The 17,545-nt window shown below is 36.7% G+C and overlaps 1 protein-coding gene across 3 annotated transcripts in view; it reads right to left on the bottom strand.

Annotated features, from left to right (window-relative positions):
- The window catches only part of LOC126473811 (inositol hexakisphosphate kinase 2-like), a 98,623-nt gene that overhangs the window by 23,811 nt on the left and 57,267 nt on the right, over positions 1-17,545 (bottom strand). For all 3 annotated transcript variants that reach the window (XM_050101116.1, XM_050101117.1, XM_050101115.1), the window contains exons 3-5: positions 13,025-13,151; positions 5,277-5,379; positions 2,966-3,203 (exon numbers count right to left, since the gene is read on the bottom strand). In XM_050101116.1, the coding sequence (XP_049957073.1) occupies positions 2,966-3,203; positions 5,277-5,379; positions 13,025-13,151 (468 nt within the window). The remainder of the gene's footprint in view (positions 1-2,965; positions 3,204-5,276; positions 5,380-13,024; positions 13,152-17,545) is intronic.

The following is a 17,545-nucleotide window of genomic DNA, read 5'->3' as shown; positions in this document are numbered from 1 at the left end:
ACCTGTGTTATATGGAGACTACACACCTCCTCACTACAACACAGATTGCTCTGTACATTAGCCCCAGATTTACAATATTTCTGAACAGGGGCAATACTAGACAGGTTTTTCCCAGATCTTCCGGTTGTCCAGGGTTGTATACACCATGACTACAGCTAATAACAAGACAGCTTGCACAGGACTGACACCTCATACACTGACCAGCAATTGGCCCTCAACATTAATGAAGTTAACATATTTAATGTAAATAGGCAAAAAGACCAGTTTGTTTGATTACATAAGAGGTAATAACTGGAAGCAATAACAACTGTAAAATATGTAGGAGTTTGGAAAATGGACCAACCTAAAGTGGAATGACTGAACAAACTAAATTTCAGATAAACAGATGCCAGACTCCAATTCATTTTATGAATGCCAAGGAAACAATGTTATGAATCCTAAGAAAATATGCCTTATCTGTACAAGTAGCAGCTCACAAATCACTTGTTTGACCGATTCTTCAGTATTGGTTATCAGACTGAAAGCTTCCCTGTTATGGTTAACAGAGAAGATATAGAAGATCCAAAACAAGGCAGCTTTCATGACTGACTTGTTCAATTAAGTGTGATTGTGTTCATCAAATTGCAGTGGCAGATACTACAATATAGGTTTACTGTTGAAATCCCACAAGTGTATCTTTCAAGAGGAGTCAGGCAACATGTTACTTCATGCCACAGACATCTCGGAAAATTACCATGATGGAAAAAAATCAGAGAAATTCGAGATCATATGGAGTCTCACCAGCAGTCACTTCCCACAGAGGAGGAGGAGGAGGAGGAGGAGGAGGAGGGGGAGTGATGGAAATAATTATTGGCATCCAAAGTGTCCTAAACCACAAACCATAACAAGGCTGTCAAGTTTCAAAGCCTACCTCCCAGGTAGCCAGGTACCTCCAGGCACAGGTGGGCAAACAGCTGACATACTGGCAGCCACAAAAGTAGCCTACACAGCTGGATGGCACTGTCGAGCCAATAGGCTCCATGCATTCCCAGAATGTGTGCAGTAGGTATGCCTGTACTTGTCTATGGACATGCAGGGGCACCCTAGAGCCCCCCCTCCCCCTTTGCCCACCCCTCTCCAACCTCCCATCTTTTGGGGGTAGTGTTTTGTGTTGGAACAGGCTGCCGAAGGGTGATTTATGAAGCATAGAGGTATGGAGGTATGAAAGGTGTAGAACAAGATGAGCTGTAAACTGGTTTCAACAGGCTTGTTATACAATACTCAGGCAAATTCCACTGAGCCAACTTTGACTGTTTTTCTCATTGAAGTCACAACTATATGAAATTTTCTTTCCTTTTTTTTTATATAAAATATTTGTGAACTTTGAAGAAATGAACTTTATCATGAACTAAGAAGATATGAAACTCATAATAGTTAAATCCATAATGCTTGGTGGGAAAGAAGAAATGGAGAGAATGTACCATAGAATTTAAAATAAAATAATGACAACACCAATATTAAGAAGCTGAGGTTGCTCAGTGGAATTGTGAATAAATAAGACAGAAGGCATTTAGTTCAGACATGAAACGTTTGTCTTATTATTAGCTGGTATTATCTGAAATTGTGAAGTATGAGAAAAGGTATCTTGAGAACTAGTTGAAAAACAAATCATTGTTGGAAATTAACAATGCACAGTACAAAGATCATAAAAGCAAAAATAAATGCTCGCTGTACAGACAATAACACAACATTTTGAGGGTGATATTTGTAATATATTGACCCCAGATTACTAGAAAGCATATGACATTGTGGCTGACTTAAGAATATCCAGCTGTTTTCAGCAGTATTATTCAAAGTGACTGAAGACAGTATATACACACATGGTACACTGGCAATTTTATGGAAGTGATAGTGGAAGCTAGGTGTTGGGAACATGTGAACTTTAACTTGTGCGGGTACCCAACAGTGTCAAGACACGATATCACTTGTGTGCCATGAACATCACTGGAAACATTACTATTTACTGCTGGTAAAGTATGCAACTAGCCACAATACTTAATGCTGCATAGTTCAAGAAGATCCAGCATGGATGAAGTAACATTACTATTTACTGTGAACAGCCTGGAACATCTGCAAGGCTGGCCCAAAGCCATCAACAAACCACAGTGGCCAATACAGAATCCTAATTTAATACAAAAATTATTTTGCATGTATTCTAAGAGACAGTTATATGGTTTCTACATTTCACATGTTATGAAAGCTGTAGGCTCATTGATGTCCCCCCAACAAATCTAAGAACAGCAGGCAACACTGTATCTATGAACCTTCAGTGAACAGAAAGAGTGCAGTTTGGCCAAGTATGTTACAACAGCAATAGTGAACCACTAACGAGCAAATGAATTATAGTGCGGGCTCAGTAGGTCATTTATTTTGGCCTCAAAAAGGTCCTCTGCAGGTTGGGGATTGTTCTTTACAACCATTGGTGTTCTACTGTGTAACAGATTGGCTGCAGACTGTCTTAACATGGTCAGATGATGGTACTCAGTCTCAAGGTTTTTCACATATTCTCAAAATTATGGAATATTACTATCAGATAATGAAGCTGCTCGCAGAGTAAGTAATATCCAAACAGAATTTTACAAGTATCCTGAAGAAAGCATTCAAAGGATGGACAGTTCAGAAAGACAAAGACAAGTGTTAAATAAAAATAGGCTCAATTTTTCTTCATAATCTTACAACCTTTGCTATGCCACTGTATTAAATTCAGTACCTGCTTTGGGCATTTGTCATGTCAGTGTAAAAAATGATTCGTCACAGATTTTACACAAAAAAGGAAATAAAGAATGAACTACTTATCAATTGCACTAAACTGTTAGCAGCAGTAAGTGATTAAATTGTTAACTGACACACTGATAAACAAGCAGTATAATGGACGGATAACTGTCAATTGTCCATTATCCATTTGTGATTGAGATTTGCTCCTTACCTGCATACCGCAAAGGCGAACTCCAAGTGATGCAGAGGTACTTGCAGCACATTTAGCCATCTGCTTGCTACGTTTTTCAGCTGATGCATCATCCCCATGTTGCCTGGTGCCCATTTTTAGGTCCAGAACACATGGATGTACAAACTGAGAAGTTATATTTTCCAGCAACAGAAAGCACTGTTTACAGCTATCTAATTTAACTGCCTCATCAGGACTACTATTTCGCTGTACCTTCATCCTGAAAAAGCATCAGTTATGAAGTACACAAAATACTGGCATTTATGAACTTACAGAAGCTAGCATTTACTAAACTACAGAACCTAGTGGCTTAGGCAAAGTTTTAATTTGTTTTATAAATATTAATACAAGTACATTCTGCTGAAAGTCAGAACCCTTATCATAGCCATCCCTGATGTATCCATGCAACTAAAGCATGCTATGGACTACGTACAGTTCCTATAAGAAAATACATTAGCTACATTTTATTATAATTTTTGTGATAATTATATGCCAATGCATTCAGCAAAAATGTGTTACTAAAACTAAATAATAATAATAGGGCTCAAATATAACAAAACATGTGAGAATTCAATTGAGTTTCTTAAATGTGATTGTCCAAAGCGCTATAGTCGAGATGGTGTAAGAAGATCCCACAGCTTGCAACAATGTTGCCAGCTTTGAACCATGAAGTACAAATGGCTGCAGGTGAAAACAGTATTAGCTGACCACAACATTATTGCATCTAGAGGGAGGGCACCTCAGTCAGTTTATTGTGAGTTTTTATTATGATATTTCATGAGGACACATTGAAACACTTGATAGTATATGCACAGCTGTCTGATATCATTCACAGTGTGATGTGTTTTCCTTAGTCACTACTGCACTAGTTTACTGTAACGTCATGGCATTTTTCCAGTGACGGTGATGTGAGGCCAATGCAATAACATCGTGCCCAGGTTGTATAGAGATGTGACAACACTGAGACATTGCCATACAGACATTTACAAAATCACATTACATGACTGGTTGAGGCAGGCACGCGAAGCTGCCGTACCCAGCCCTTTGCACCCATCAAGGATCCACTAATGCTGATTCAAATGTAGTACAGCAAGAGAGATTCTAACAGATTTAGTACACAAAAAGGTTCCCACATTTTGGGAGATATGCAGTCATTCAACTGTTCAACAGAAAAGGAGACAAAAGAAATGTTAATAGCTGCACAGAAACGTAACTTTCTTCAGTTGCATACGAGATACCCCATAAAAAATGACAGAATATAATCTAAAGTCACATAAATCAGCACGTACCAAACAAGTTTCAAAAAGGATGTTATGCAAAAAAAAAAAAAAAAAAAAAAAAAAAAAAAAAAAAAAAAAAAAAAAAAAAAAAAAAAAAACACCTTCATCATTACAACTTAAAGTTCAATAAATTGCTAAAAAATGTTGATTAAATGTTGGCACAACTCATCCCAAATTGAATCACTCTATGGCATGTGCAAGGTGCACTTCCATCACAAAGAGCAGAGATCTTGCATGTGCACCAAGCTCAAAAATCATTTCAATAACAAAGATGGTGCATTTGTGGACAGTATTCTTACTTATTATGAAACCCGACTACATCATGTTGAGCCAGCTACAAAGGGTCAAAGCGCGCATTGGAAGCACCCTAAATCAACTTTCCATAAGAAATTCAAAATGCAACCATTAGCTGATAAGGTTCTGTTAACAATTTTTTGGACTTCCCATGGTACAGTTTTCTTTGACTTTTTGGAGGAGCAATGCAGTGTCATAGTCTGCACTACTCAGACATGAGTAAAAACAAACTCAAGCAACACTGAAGTGGAACTGCCAGAGTTGGCAGAGGAAACATGTGACGCTTCTTCTAGATAATGGTCAACCTCAAAAGCTGCAACAGATCCTGGAAATTTTAGATGAAACGATTTGGGATCTGCTACCTCATCACCCTTACAGCCCTAGACTTTTCAACAATGCCAGAAAATACTGAAAAAGATTTCCCACAGACAGAGGCAGAAAATTATGAAAGCACAAACACTCAAAAACAACACAACAATTAGTAAAGATGCAATTACAGCAGGAGTATTGAAATGAACAGAACCAAAGATAAGACATCTAAAGAACAGTGCAGATTCCGAAAAGATTCACTCTAACTATACAGTACATAAAAAGGGGAACAAACAAAATATCAAAAATTAAGGAGATGTGTCACTGTCTTTATACAGTAACTGATGGAGTACATAAATATGCCTTTCAACACTAATCATAATACTTATTACATTTACGTGATCACTCACTTTAACACATCATCTCTCTTCCTCTTCGTTGGTCGTTGGTCCTCTCGGAAACTTGGACTATACTTTTTATCCAGCTTTATGGAACTGGTTGCTTGCATCACACCTGCAATACAAGCAATACGAACTCTGGTTATGACACTATCACAGTTTCTGTGTTTGCCTATCATATTGTGCATATGAACCGCAATACATTTCACCCCATAAATGTTTAGCAGCTTGTTATGGAAATGTGTCAGATCTCAGCCTTCAGAACTGAACTCATAGTACCGCACTAATTTAATAAGTGCCAACTCATCACATTTGTACAACTAGACCAGAATGATTTTGAATGAAAACTAAATGGAAAGCTGCCTTTTAACAAAAAATATTTTAATAAAAAAAACATGAATTTAAAATTTAAGCTCTTGACAATTCTCTAAAAATACCTATAAAAATTAATTCAAGCTCCTAAGGTAAGTGTTAACATATATCTAGCATGCATCATTTTTAAGCCCTGTGAGATGAGGCTGGATGACAATACTGAGTCTACTGTTTTGCTATGGAAAACTGGGTGCACAAACTGTGGGACCATCTTGAATCACCTGTCTCCCGTAATTTGGATTCACATGCCCTATTAGATTAGCAACAATTGTCAGCTATGACTTGAACACTATCTCTCTCTCTCACTCACTCACTCTTGTGGTGTATGTATGTATGTGTGTCACAATTCTGTAAACTGATCCACAAAATCACACATATATAAAACACAACTACGTCAAAACTAAAGATCCTGTTTTAAACACACACAGAATGGGTTTGACTCAATGGAAAGAATTTGAAACCATGGTAGATCAAGAAACACGATTAACAACAAACTGTGAATCTTGTGATTTGGAAATGGAGGGGTCCTTTCATTACAGTAATTTTTTTTTGAGTCATCAGTCTTCTGACTGGTTGATGCAGTCCAGCACGATTTCCTTTCCTGTGCCAACCTCTTCATTTCAGAGTAGCACTTGCAATCTACATTCCCAATTATTTGCTGGATGTATTTCAACCTTTGTCTTCCTCTACAGTTTTTGCCCTTTATAGCTCCATCTTTAACTTTACAGCATGAAAGGGAAGCAGTGGTTGGGAAAGGAGTGAGACAGGGTTGTAGCCTCTCCCCGATGTTATTCAATCTGTATATTGAGCAATCAGTAAAGGAAAAAAAAGAAAAATTCGGAGTAGGTATTAAAATTCATGGAGAAGAAGTAAAAACTCACGCCCGGTACTCACAGCTTTACTTCTGCCAGTACCTTGTTCGCAGGAGAGCTTCTGTAAAGTTTGGAAGGTAGGAGACGAGGTACTGGCAGAAGTAAAGCTGTGAGTACCGGGCGTGAGTCGTGCTTCGGTAGCTCAGATGGTAGAGCACTTGCCCGCGAAAGGCAAAGGTCCCGAGTTCGAGTCTCGGTCGGGCACACAGTTTTAATCTGCCAGGAAGTTTCATATCAGCGCACACTCCGCTGCAGAGTGAAAATCTCATTCAAGAAGTAAAAACTTTGAGGTTTGCCGATGACATTGTAATTCTGTCAGAGACAGCAAAGGACTTGGAAGAGCAGTTCAACGGAGTGGACAGTGTCTTGAAAGGAGGATATAAGATGAACATCAACAAAAGCAAAACGAGGATAATGGAATGTAGTCAAATTAAATCGGGTGATGCTGAGGGGATTAGATTAGGAAATGAGACACTTAAAGTAGTAAAGGAGTTTTGCTATTTAGGGAGTAAAATAACCGATGATGGTCGAAGTAGAGAGGATATAAAATGTAGACTGGCAATGGCAAGGAAATCGTTTCTGAAGAAGAGAAATTTGTTAACATCGAGTATAGATTTAAGTGTCAGGAAGTCGTTTCTGAAAGTATTTGTATGGAGTGTAGCCATGTATGGAAGTGAAACATGGACGATAACTAGTTTGGACAAGAAGAGAATAGAAGCTTTCGAAATGTGGTGTTACAGAAGAATGCTGAAGATAAGGTGGGTAGATCATATAACTAATGAGGAGGTATTGAATAGGATTGGGGAGAAGAGAAGTTTGTGGCACAACTTGACTAGAAGAAGGGATGGGTTGGTAGGACATGTTTTGAGGCATCAAGGGATCACAAATTTAGCATTGGAGGGCAGCGTGGAGGGTAAAAATCGTAGAGGGAGACCAAGAGATCAATACACTAAGCAGATTCAGATGGATGTAGGTTGCAGTAAGTACTGGGAGATGAAGAAGCTTGCACAGGATAGAGTAGCATGGAGAGCTGCATCAAACCAATCTCAGGACTGAAGACCACAACAACAACAGCTCCATCTAGCACCATTACAGCCATAGAGAAACAATGACAGGGGAAGAAAAAATATGACAAGGAAAGGGGAAAAAGGGAATACACTTTATTGGGGTAAACAAAGAACAGAAGTAAAAGAGTGGCCAGAAAAACTACATCAAACAACAGTTTCTGACATAGCTACAGTTATCATCAATCCAAAGTTTGGTTTGAACACCACACCACATCAACCTTTGAACAGACTTAGCCAGCCAGCTCAATATGACCACCGAACCACAATTCAAACTACCATTTACAAACATTGCCAGAAGTGAAAGAACTGATGTGTGGCGGACAAAAGTTCTATGACTGAGTGGGGATCAAACCCCAGACCTTTGGATCTGTAGTCTCTCATCTAACCACTGAGGCATAGAGTACTTTGACCTTTTAATCCATCTATCAGTCATCAAAAACATCTGGGGTAAAATGAAGAAGCACAAGAAATTATGTAAATAAAAACATAATGAGGAAACAGGAGAGTAAATGTGTCAAAATACTTTAATTGTGTGATTAGTAACACAGCAGTGTTACAGAAAAACATTATATACCAGTATAAAATATTGGGGAGTCAACATACAGAAATAGTTTTGAAAATGGAAGATGGGGAAAAAACAAAAACTGAAATGATGGCATGGCCGAGTGAAAAAACGAGGCAGCAGCACTGGAAAAATTAGGAAAGTGCGTACTGGGTATGAATAAATTGAGTTGAGTATTCCGCCGATTAATATAACTGGCACACCTATTGAATATAAAAGACACATATGTTTAAATTTACAGAATTTTATGTTTTCCCAAATGGAAATGCAGACAATTAATATATTTCAAGTACTTCAATTCCTACATTTGTGATGATGTTTTGCATGGCCAACAAGAAGTTGTGTGGCTCTTAAGGAGGTTGATGATTAGAGTGTAGAAAGTTGTGAACCATTTGATTGTGAACTGATATGTCACAGATGTGTTTTACTATGCATTATCCTATTCAGGAATTGCCTAAACAGTAGTGCAGTTGTTGTAAGTGAAAACAGATCAAAACATCCACCATGGAATGTCTATCAAGGTTTTCATTTCTTTCTCATGATTGTGAGCACTTTATACATTTATTAATATTAAGATAATGTATGAGAACTACAAAAACAATGTATGTTTCAACTAGTCACATGGTACACATAAGAAAACATGAAGCATATACTTCAACTATCAAATTATCCTTTAATGGGTGGTTGATTTAATTTCCTTTTTCTTCCCTTTCTTTGCAGCTGTACAAACTGGAAATCTCTTGTTGAAGATAAAGATTTCTGTATTCTTGTTAAGAGATCTGTCACAAATAATATCTAATTTTGATGAATGAGACATTACTTGCGGCCTGAGTTTACAATTACTTCCGAGAATTCTGTTTGAAACAAATACAACTCCATACAAAAATTAAATTCAGTGAATGTCAATGAAATTAATGGAAATTTAATATTAGACGCAAATACTGAGGCAAAACTTTGCTATCAAGTAAGTGATATGTATTCCTATCTACTGTAGTAGTATATGAAACAAACTAGGAAAGAAATAGGCATTTCAGAGGTTGAAAAGAAGCAATAAATGTAATAATTGGCAACATCAGTCTTGTTTTTATTTTATGTTATAATTAATATGAGCATACCTCAACATAATTTCATTTAAGAGATGGCATTGGCTTCCATGGGGGGAAAAAATCTTTAGATACAGAACTTAAAAGTCTGAGGCTGATAAATCTGTCACACTCCCATGCAAGCCACCTGAGCCAGCATCACATACAAACCCTCATTTTCATTGTCAGGGTGGAGACCGACCCAATGGCAGGGGCAGACAGACAGACATTTCACTCACAGGCGACCGCACATGGCCCCGCCTGGCTTCTCTATTGGTCCTGTCTTCTCTTCGGTCCTTGATACAACAGGGAGAAATCGAGGTTTGTTGGCATATTGCATTGTGGAAAACAACACTTTCTTCCAAAACAATCATCACTTGTTAGAGAAATTATTGCATACTCAGCACAGAAGAATAATCTACACTTTCTGTGATTTCCTCAGTAATGCAAATGCAGAGCAAGCAGCTATTTATTTCATCTGAACTTCATGTTACTTATTTTTTGTGACCTCATACTTTAAAGCAGCAGCTAACTGCTCTGTATTATTGTATGTTACATACAGATTTACATAATGTTAACAGGAGTGGGCAGTTAATGCCTACGGTAATGCAAAGGGAAAAGTATTGTGTTCTTATTTGGAATGAATTTTCATATTTAAAATTTCTGTGATTTTGCTGACCAGGTCAAGTGGATGCTGATATATTTCTTCCAAATGAATTTGATTGTGGGTGATACATTAACAATTCTAATATAAATAAATCAATGGGTCAGACTTTGGTTCAAATGGCTCTGAGCACTATGGGACTTAACATCTGTGGTCATCAGTTCCCCAGAACTTAGAACTAATTAAACCTAACTAACCTAAGGACATCACACACATCCATGCCCGATGCAGGATTCGAACCTGCGACCGTAGCAGTGGTCAGACTTTAATGACTATCAGACTATTAAAAATGAAAGATTAAAAACTGAATAAAAAATAAAATAAAAAGAAGCTAAAACATATGGCTGCCATATCTTCACAGTGAATATAGTGTCATCAGAATAATTACTAAGAGTAAAGTATGTCATGCTATTTTTGAGTAGTAGTTCAATGGACATTTGACTGAAATGATAAACAATGAAAAACTAACATGCGTGGGTGAAAAATCATTTTTTGAGGGCTTTACATTGCAAATGGAGCAGTTCTACAAGTAATAATATCATCAACTGAAAGGTTGATTTGCCCACCAGCTTTTTCCTAGCCAGGGTTCGACTGGACACTGAAGGTCGTGTGCCTTTGTTTTCAACCTGTGAACTGGCTTGATATTCCAACATGGACTTTCCATTGCTTGATTTTACCAACGATTTAGCTTGGGATCTGAACCATGGCACAACTTCATTTTTCCATCTGCCCAGAGCACTGGGAAAGGGAAATGTTATGTTAATTTTTACAGTGGGGGAAAAAACCATGCAGACTAAATAGGAATCAAACAGCAGGCATCTGGATTTGTGGCATGAGGCCCAATCAGTGTCAGCATAAGGTTCCATGCAAGATAAAAATAATACATAACATTGTAGTGTTGCACAGTGTAAGTCAGTTCATGTGTAACATGAAGTTCAGGTTTTATTTACTCTACAAATACAAAAACTGACGTAAGGGGATAAAACAACTGCAAAGAAGTTCTTTGCATTTCTTATAAGTGAAACTAAATCACTGTGTATGACAGCTGAGTGTGTATACAGACTCGGGTAAAAAGTATACTGTGATCTCTATATAAAGTGTGGTTTTCCAAGCAACTCCCTCATTTAAAACAACTTTTTACTGGAGTACCATTTCCTAATGCAATTTCCACATAATATGCATACTAAATCAATTAAGAGAAGAGACATATTGTAAACAGGGCCAATGTAACTTACACATAAAAATTTTCAAAGAATGTGACATATTGAGAAGCACTGTGTATGGCATAGAAGAAATAATGAAAATCATGTTAATGGATTCTTCCACCTGTGCTTGGTAGAACAATTCCATATTTATCAATGAAAAATATGAACTATGGATGCTCTACAGAATTAATTTATTTTGTCAATTAACTTTTTGCTTTTCAAGATCATCATCCTACTACACCTATCATCAAAGATTAGAAGTGAACAGCTTTGAAAAAATATTTTTCAAAGTTTATCACTAGTATAAATTAATGGTGTATAACATTTGCAGTTTCTGTTTCCCATTGATAAAAACTGAACATGTCATACAAATGATAAATTTTTAAAACAATCTTTGATTTCATTCACAGATTACAGGATAAAAAGACTGACTATTGGAGAGTTACACAAAGTGTTTAATGCTAGTCTTGATGAAAACTAAGCAAAAATTAACTTAATAAAAATGTTAGTCCTAAACATTTCAGCTATGAAAAAGACACCTAAAATAGGCAAGTTTTCATGTCAATAATTTGAACATATGTTACCTGAACTGTAATGTGCAGGCTTTTCAACTACTGCAAGTTCTGAAAATGCAATGTATGGTATGCCAATTCATGAGAAAAATCTTTCCTGGAGGCTGTAAATGTTCCACTGTTACTTAACAGAAGTACTTCAATGATATGAAATCAGAAGTCATTTGTAAAATTTTACACTCTTATGTCAGTAATTCATATTATCAAATGAGAGGCTATGTGATACATGTGTGAGGTGAAAGTGTGAGCACAGAGCAACTTTGAACACTTAGATTAACGAAGACAAAAAGTGCCCATCATCAATAGGTGCATTCTTTAATACCGTTTATGAAAATATGTGCCCTACAACTATGTTTAATTCCACTGAAACAAACTTCCAACCACTGAAACAAACTTCCAATCCTTCCACAGACAATCAAATCGATTCACATATGCAAAAACTTTTTCTAAAATTGTTTTTAAATACATTCAACCAAAATTTCTACAACAGACTGTCACTTACTGGTGTATTAATATGACTGTAAAATCATAAAATTCTGTGTTTGAAATATTCTGAAGGGAAAGTAGCTGATCTTCATATTTCTATAAGAATTTGTAGCTCTGGATGTTGAAGCTTTCACATTAATATCTAGGAAATGATATCAGTATTAAAAGTAATGTCCATTATGTAACCAAAAGATTCTGTCTTGTTAGAAAAGTAGTGTAATGTTTAATAAATCAAAATGAATTCAAATGAAAACTTGTAGGAATATACTAAGATCACTTGAAGAAAAAGACATCTGGATACTGCAAGCCAATTTGTAGCACTGCTGATGTCTGTAATGGGTTAATATCTGAACAAATATTGAAAGATTCCTTACAACCTTCACCTAATTCAGTGAATTTGAAGAATAAATCTGAAACTATTCTGCACACAAAGAAATTTTCTTATCATTTCAATGTGTTTTGACAATTCAGACAGTACAATAATGTCTATCACTTGTATTAAGCACCATGGAATAAATTTCCAAAGCTGGCAAGACACAAAAGTCTGTGCTAAACAAGCTGTTCACTTATTAGTGACTTCAAGTTCTTCTAACAAGTACATGCTATGTTTCAAACTTTTAACAAGCCTGTCCACCGATACCCCCTCACAGTTCATATTCTGGTCTGCACAAATATATTACAGCTGAAATGATTAAAAAAGGCCTTACTGTTGCTCTATGTATTTTGCAGTCAAACACTCCGCTACACATTTCCCCTCACACTTAGAAACATATACACATCATCAAAATTATAAGCTGATTAAAATCAGGCCAACCTCACCTAATTGGCTTGTAATACATGCAGAAATTTATCTTCCATACCATTCGAACGCTGCTCACCTTTGTACTTAGGGACAAACATCTGGATATCATGTGGTATGTTCTGATAAAAATCCAGTTCTCTTGGGTTCAGTGGCTTGCAAATTGTACTCTGATTCAGCAGCAGCAGCCTTGTGTGTCCTCCAACCTTTTTCAGAAATTAAAAGCTATGTAAACGACAAGTATGTCTGATTTATTACATATGAGAATACTGGATAAAAGCATAGGTGAATAGTAGTTTATTCATATGTATGTCAAGAATTTACAACATGAAAAACAAAAATTTTCCAAAAAATTTCATTACGTTATTATTTTAGTACAATAAACTAAATTATATGTGGCAATTGGGGATTCGAAAATTATGGATCATTAAATTCCATGGATAGTCTGCAATTAAAATACACAGCACTGTATTAAGGTTGTTCCAAATCAAAAATTAATTACAATATCATAATTAAAACTACTTAACCAACATTTAAATAAATGCTTCTTTAATCATCATGTTATGTGTGAAAATACAGTAGGCCTACTTACAAAGAATACAGTACAATCCAATTTCACATTAGATTGCACTACTTTGAAACGAAATAGTATTGAACTGATTTCTTCCTCAGTGAGGTAGTTCATCTTTCACGTATTGCACTATGAATTTTATGCATCACCAACTTGTCAGAAAGGGGAGCATCGTCTTGCTGTCCCATGTAGTCCAGTAACCCTTCGGTCCATTGAAGTGCTGATGTGTGACTGATTACTGTTTATAGAATTAGATGTTATGATCTTCATCACTGTTATTCTCCTCCTCATATGTCCCTTGTACTCACTTAACAATAGCATTGACACTCAACATCTCATGACTGGCTATGTGGTCAATGTCAAATCACTTAGAAATACGTCCTTTGTTAATAGTTTCACACCCTGAAGCACTTTATGAAACAGAAGCTAATATTGCTAATGAGCAGTCTTCTTTACCTTCATAATTTCTTGTTTCATCAATTTTAGGATTAATATTTCCTTGTGATGTGGCTATGGTTATTTGTTTTATCTTTTGCCTTCAACACTTTATAAACTGTATCTAGTACAGTTCATTATTTCCACAGGATTTGAAGATTGCTGCCCTCATCAATAAGTTTTTGTGGCAGACTTCCTCTATAAATTTTCTTCAAGGCAGCAATGCCACCCTGATTCATTGGCTGGATTAAGGCTGTCACATATTTTACAAATACCATCTATCATCAAGAACATTTCTGTTTGGATGAGATTGTGCATTATCCAGTAACCATAAAGCCAATTTAAGTTGACCCTTCAACATTAAATGCTCTTGCACCTGTGGCACAAAGCAATTATGGAATCATGTTTGAAATATTGTGCAGTTTGCCCAGGCTCCTTTCTTGGGGAAAATAATGAACAAGTAAACTGTGTATTTTTTTAAATTTGAAACTGCAATTTTTAGCTTTCCTATTATACCAACCTTAACCTTATGAGTTCCCGCACAACACAACACAGTTATCCTTTCCTTGCTTTTTTTTTACAACAGGTGCACTATGTTCTGTCTTTAAAGCTAAAGTCTTTGTTGGCAGACACTTTCAAAACAACCTGGTTTTGACCACAATATATAGTTGCTCCAGCTCTAAATTTTCTCATGTTATAAACTCCTGGAAATCATTACAAAATTCAGAAGCAGCCTTATTTTCTCCTCGCAACTTTTCTCCTTGGACAGCAATCTCTTAGATACCATGATGGTGATTAAATTTTATAACCGGCCAGAAGATGCATTAAAATTTCCTTCAATCCTCAAGGTTTTGAAAAAAAAAAGAAAAAAACTGGACCTATTTGGCACATACTGGGGCAGATACTTGTTTGTCCTCCCATACCAATACTATCTTCTTCACGTTTGAGTATAATTTCCAGTTCCTGCTGTATAGTTAATACAACATAGTACCTGTTCACACCACGTAACAAGTTGGTGGCATGAATACCAAGCAGTATGGGACAAACTTAATCACTCAGGCTTCTGTTGGTGCTCTTCAAGCTGAGATTATATTGTGTTATCCTCTGTTGCCTTGATTCTGTTAGTTCCTGAAACTGAACCCACTCCACTTGCGGAATGAGACCTGATGCTTACCTCTAACAAAAGAAATACGAGACATTTGGATATTCACATTCAAATCAAGGTGACCTGTGAATAATGGCACTAAAGTCTGGAACCCAGTAAGAAAGAATGTTCATGATGAAGAACAAACAGAACACCTACCAGTTTTTATGGATGAATTATTGTGTTCATTTGACACATTCTGGAAAGCTGACCAGAATGCCACAACCAATGACAGCAGTGAACAATTCAATTCAGGAAACAGTTGACAATCCTTTAAAAACGTATGTAGCAATTTTTTAAAGAAGTACAAACAAGAACATCAAAGTATGCAGGTATATTCTTTAATATTTTGGAATGACATAATGAAGGATATTCTTAATGAGCCTGGCTACGGATGGTGAAATATGAGCTGCTTACACCACACACACGAATGAACCTCTCAGTGGAATGGCAGCAAGTTTGTTCAAATCAAAAATTTATGGCAACTGTCTTTTGGGATGGAATTGGCCTATCACTTGTTGTTTTTACATCTTCAGCTACACGGATACTCTGCAAATCACTGTACAGTGTGTGGCAGAGGATACCTGTACGACTACTGGTCATATCTTTTCCTGTTCCACTCACAGATAGAGTAAGAGAAAAAAAGACTGTCTATATGCTTCTGTATGAGACCTAGTTTCTCATATCTTATCTTCATGGTCCTATGCGCAATGTATGCTGGCAGCAGCAGAAGTCTTCGGCAGTCAGTTTCAAATGCCGGTTCTCTAAATTTTCTCAATGGTATTTCTCGATAAGAACATTGCCTTCCCTCCAGGGATTCCCATTTGAGTTCCTGAAATATTTCTGTAACACTTACATGTTGTTTGAACCAAGTGATAACAAATCTAACAGCACGCCTCTGAATTGCTTCGAAATCTTCCTTCAATCTGACCCAGTCAGATCCCAAACATTCAAACAGTACTCAAGAATAGGTTGCACCAGTGTCCTATATGTGGTCTCCTTTACAGGTGAACCACTCCTTCCTAAAATTCTCCCAATTAACCGAAGTTGACCATTCACCTTCCCTAGCACAGTTCTCATGTGCTAATTTTGTCTCATATCGCTTTGCAAAATTATACCCAGATATTTGAACAACTTGACTGTGTCAAGCTGGACACTGTATCCGAACATTACAGGTTTGATCTTCCTACTCATCTGCATTAACTTACATTTTTCCACATTTACAGCTAGCTGTCATTCATCGAATCAACGGAAAATTTTGTCTAAGTTGTCTCGTAACTCCCTACAGTCACTCAATTTCGACACCTTACCATACACCACTGCATCATCAGCAAATAACTGCAGACTGCTGCCCATCCTGTCTGCCCCTGCCAAATCCTTTATGTATATAGACAACAATAGCAAATCCTATCACACTTCCCTGGGTCACTCCTGAAGATACCCTTGTCTCTGATGAACTCTCAACATCGAGGACAATATGGAAATCTTTGAGCCACTCATGTATCTGTGAACTTATTCCATATGCTCGTACCTTTATTAACAGCCTGCAATGGGACACTGTGTCAAATGCTTTCCAGAAATCTAGAAATATGGAATATACAAACCAAGTATGCAGCAAAAATCCTGGCGTATATTGTGGAGTGTAAAAAACTTCTGGGAGCAATTCACAGTGATGCCTGTTGTCACATGATGACAACCTTCTACATATTAATGCTAGACCTCATCAGGGAAAATAAAGACCACCTTGCAACAAGTCTACTAGGAAAGCATTGAAAATCCATTGAACAGCTCTGATTCATTTACTTGTGAACAAAATCTGTTAAAAAGTTGAAAAACTTTTTCACAGCGATGTAGACTCTTAAGGACAGCTCCACTTTCTTTTGTAATGAGTTTGCAGAAGGTGCACAGGAAGTAATAAAAAATCTTCATTTCATAATATGACATTATGTGGAAACTATGTACAAAAGATTTGATCACTTGTAACTTGGAAATGCAGTATTTACAAAAACTTTTAGCGACACTGAGAGTGATTTTCTGGATACCTTTTCTAGTTGAACAGAATGATATCACAGTTTCACAAATAAAACAATGAAAGTGTATAAACTTTTATGGAAATAGTAAGTGCAGAATATACCATGAATAATGTAGAAAAATAGTGAAGAATTGGTAAATTAGTCCAGAATAACAAGGAAATATAATGTACATGTACTGACAAACACAAACTACAGCATTCACTAACGCTTTTCTACAGTCATTTTTTTCTGCAGTCATACTTGAGAGGAAGAGGACAGAAACCCTTTTAACTGGTGCAATGGGAACAAATGCCCTGCACAATTATGGACAGAGCATGGATACAGTGTAGAAAGATGAAAAAAAAGCTACAGTACATTAACTATGACTGCTTATGGAACTATGAACTGAAACTGTAAAGCACAGAGGGAAGGCACATG

The sequence above is a fragment of the Schistocerca serialis genome, chromosome 4 (genome assembly GCF_023864345.2).
Source record: "Schistocerca serialis cubense isolate TAMUIC-IGC-003099 chromosome 4, iqSchSeri2.2, whole genome shotgun sequence".
In the NCBI taxonomy this organism is placed as follows: domain Eukaryota; kingdom Metazoa; phylum Arthropoda; class Insecta; order Orthoptera; family Acrididae; genus Schistocerca; species Schistocerca serialis.
This window is presented reverse-complemented; position numbering and strand designations above follow the sequence as displayed.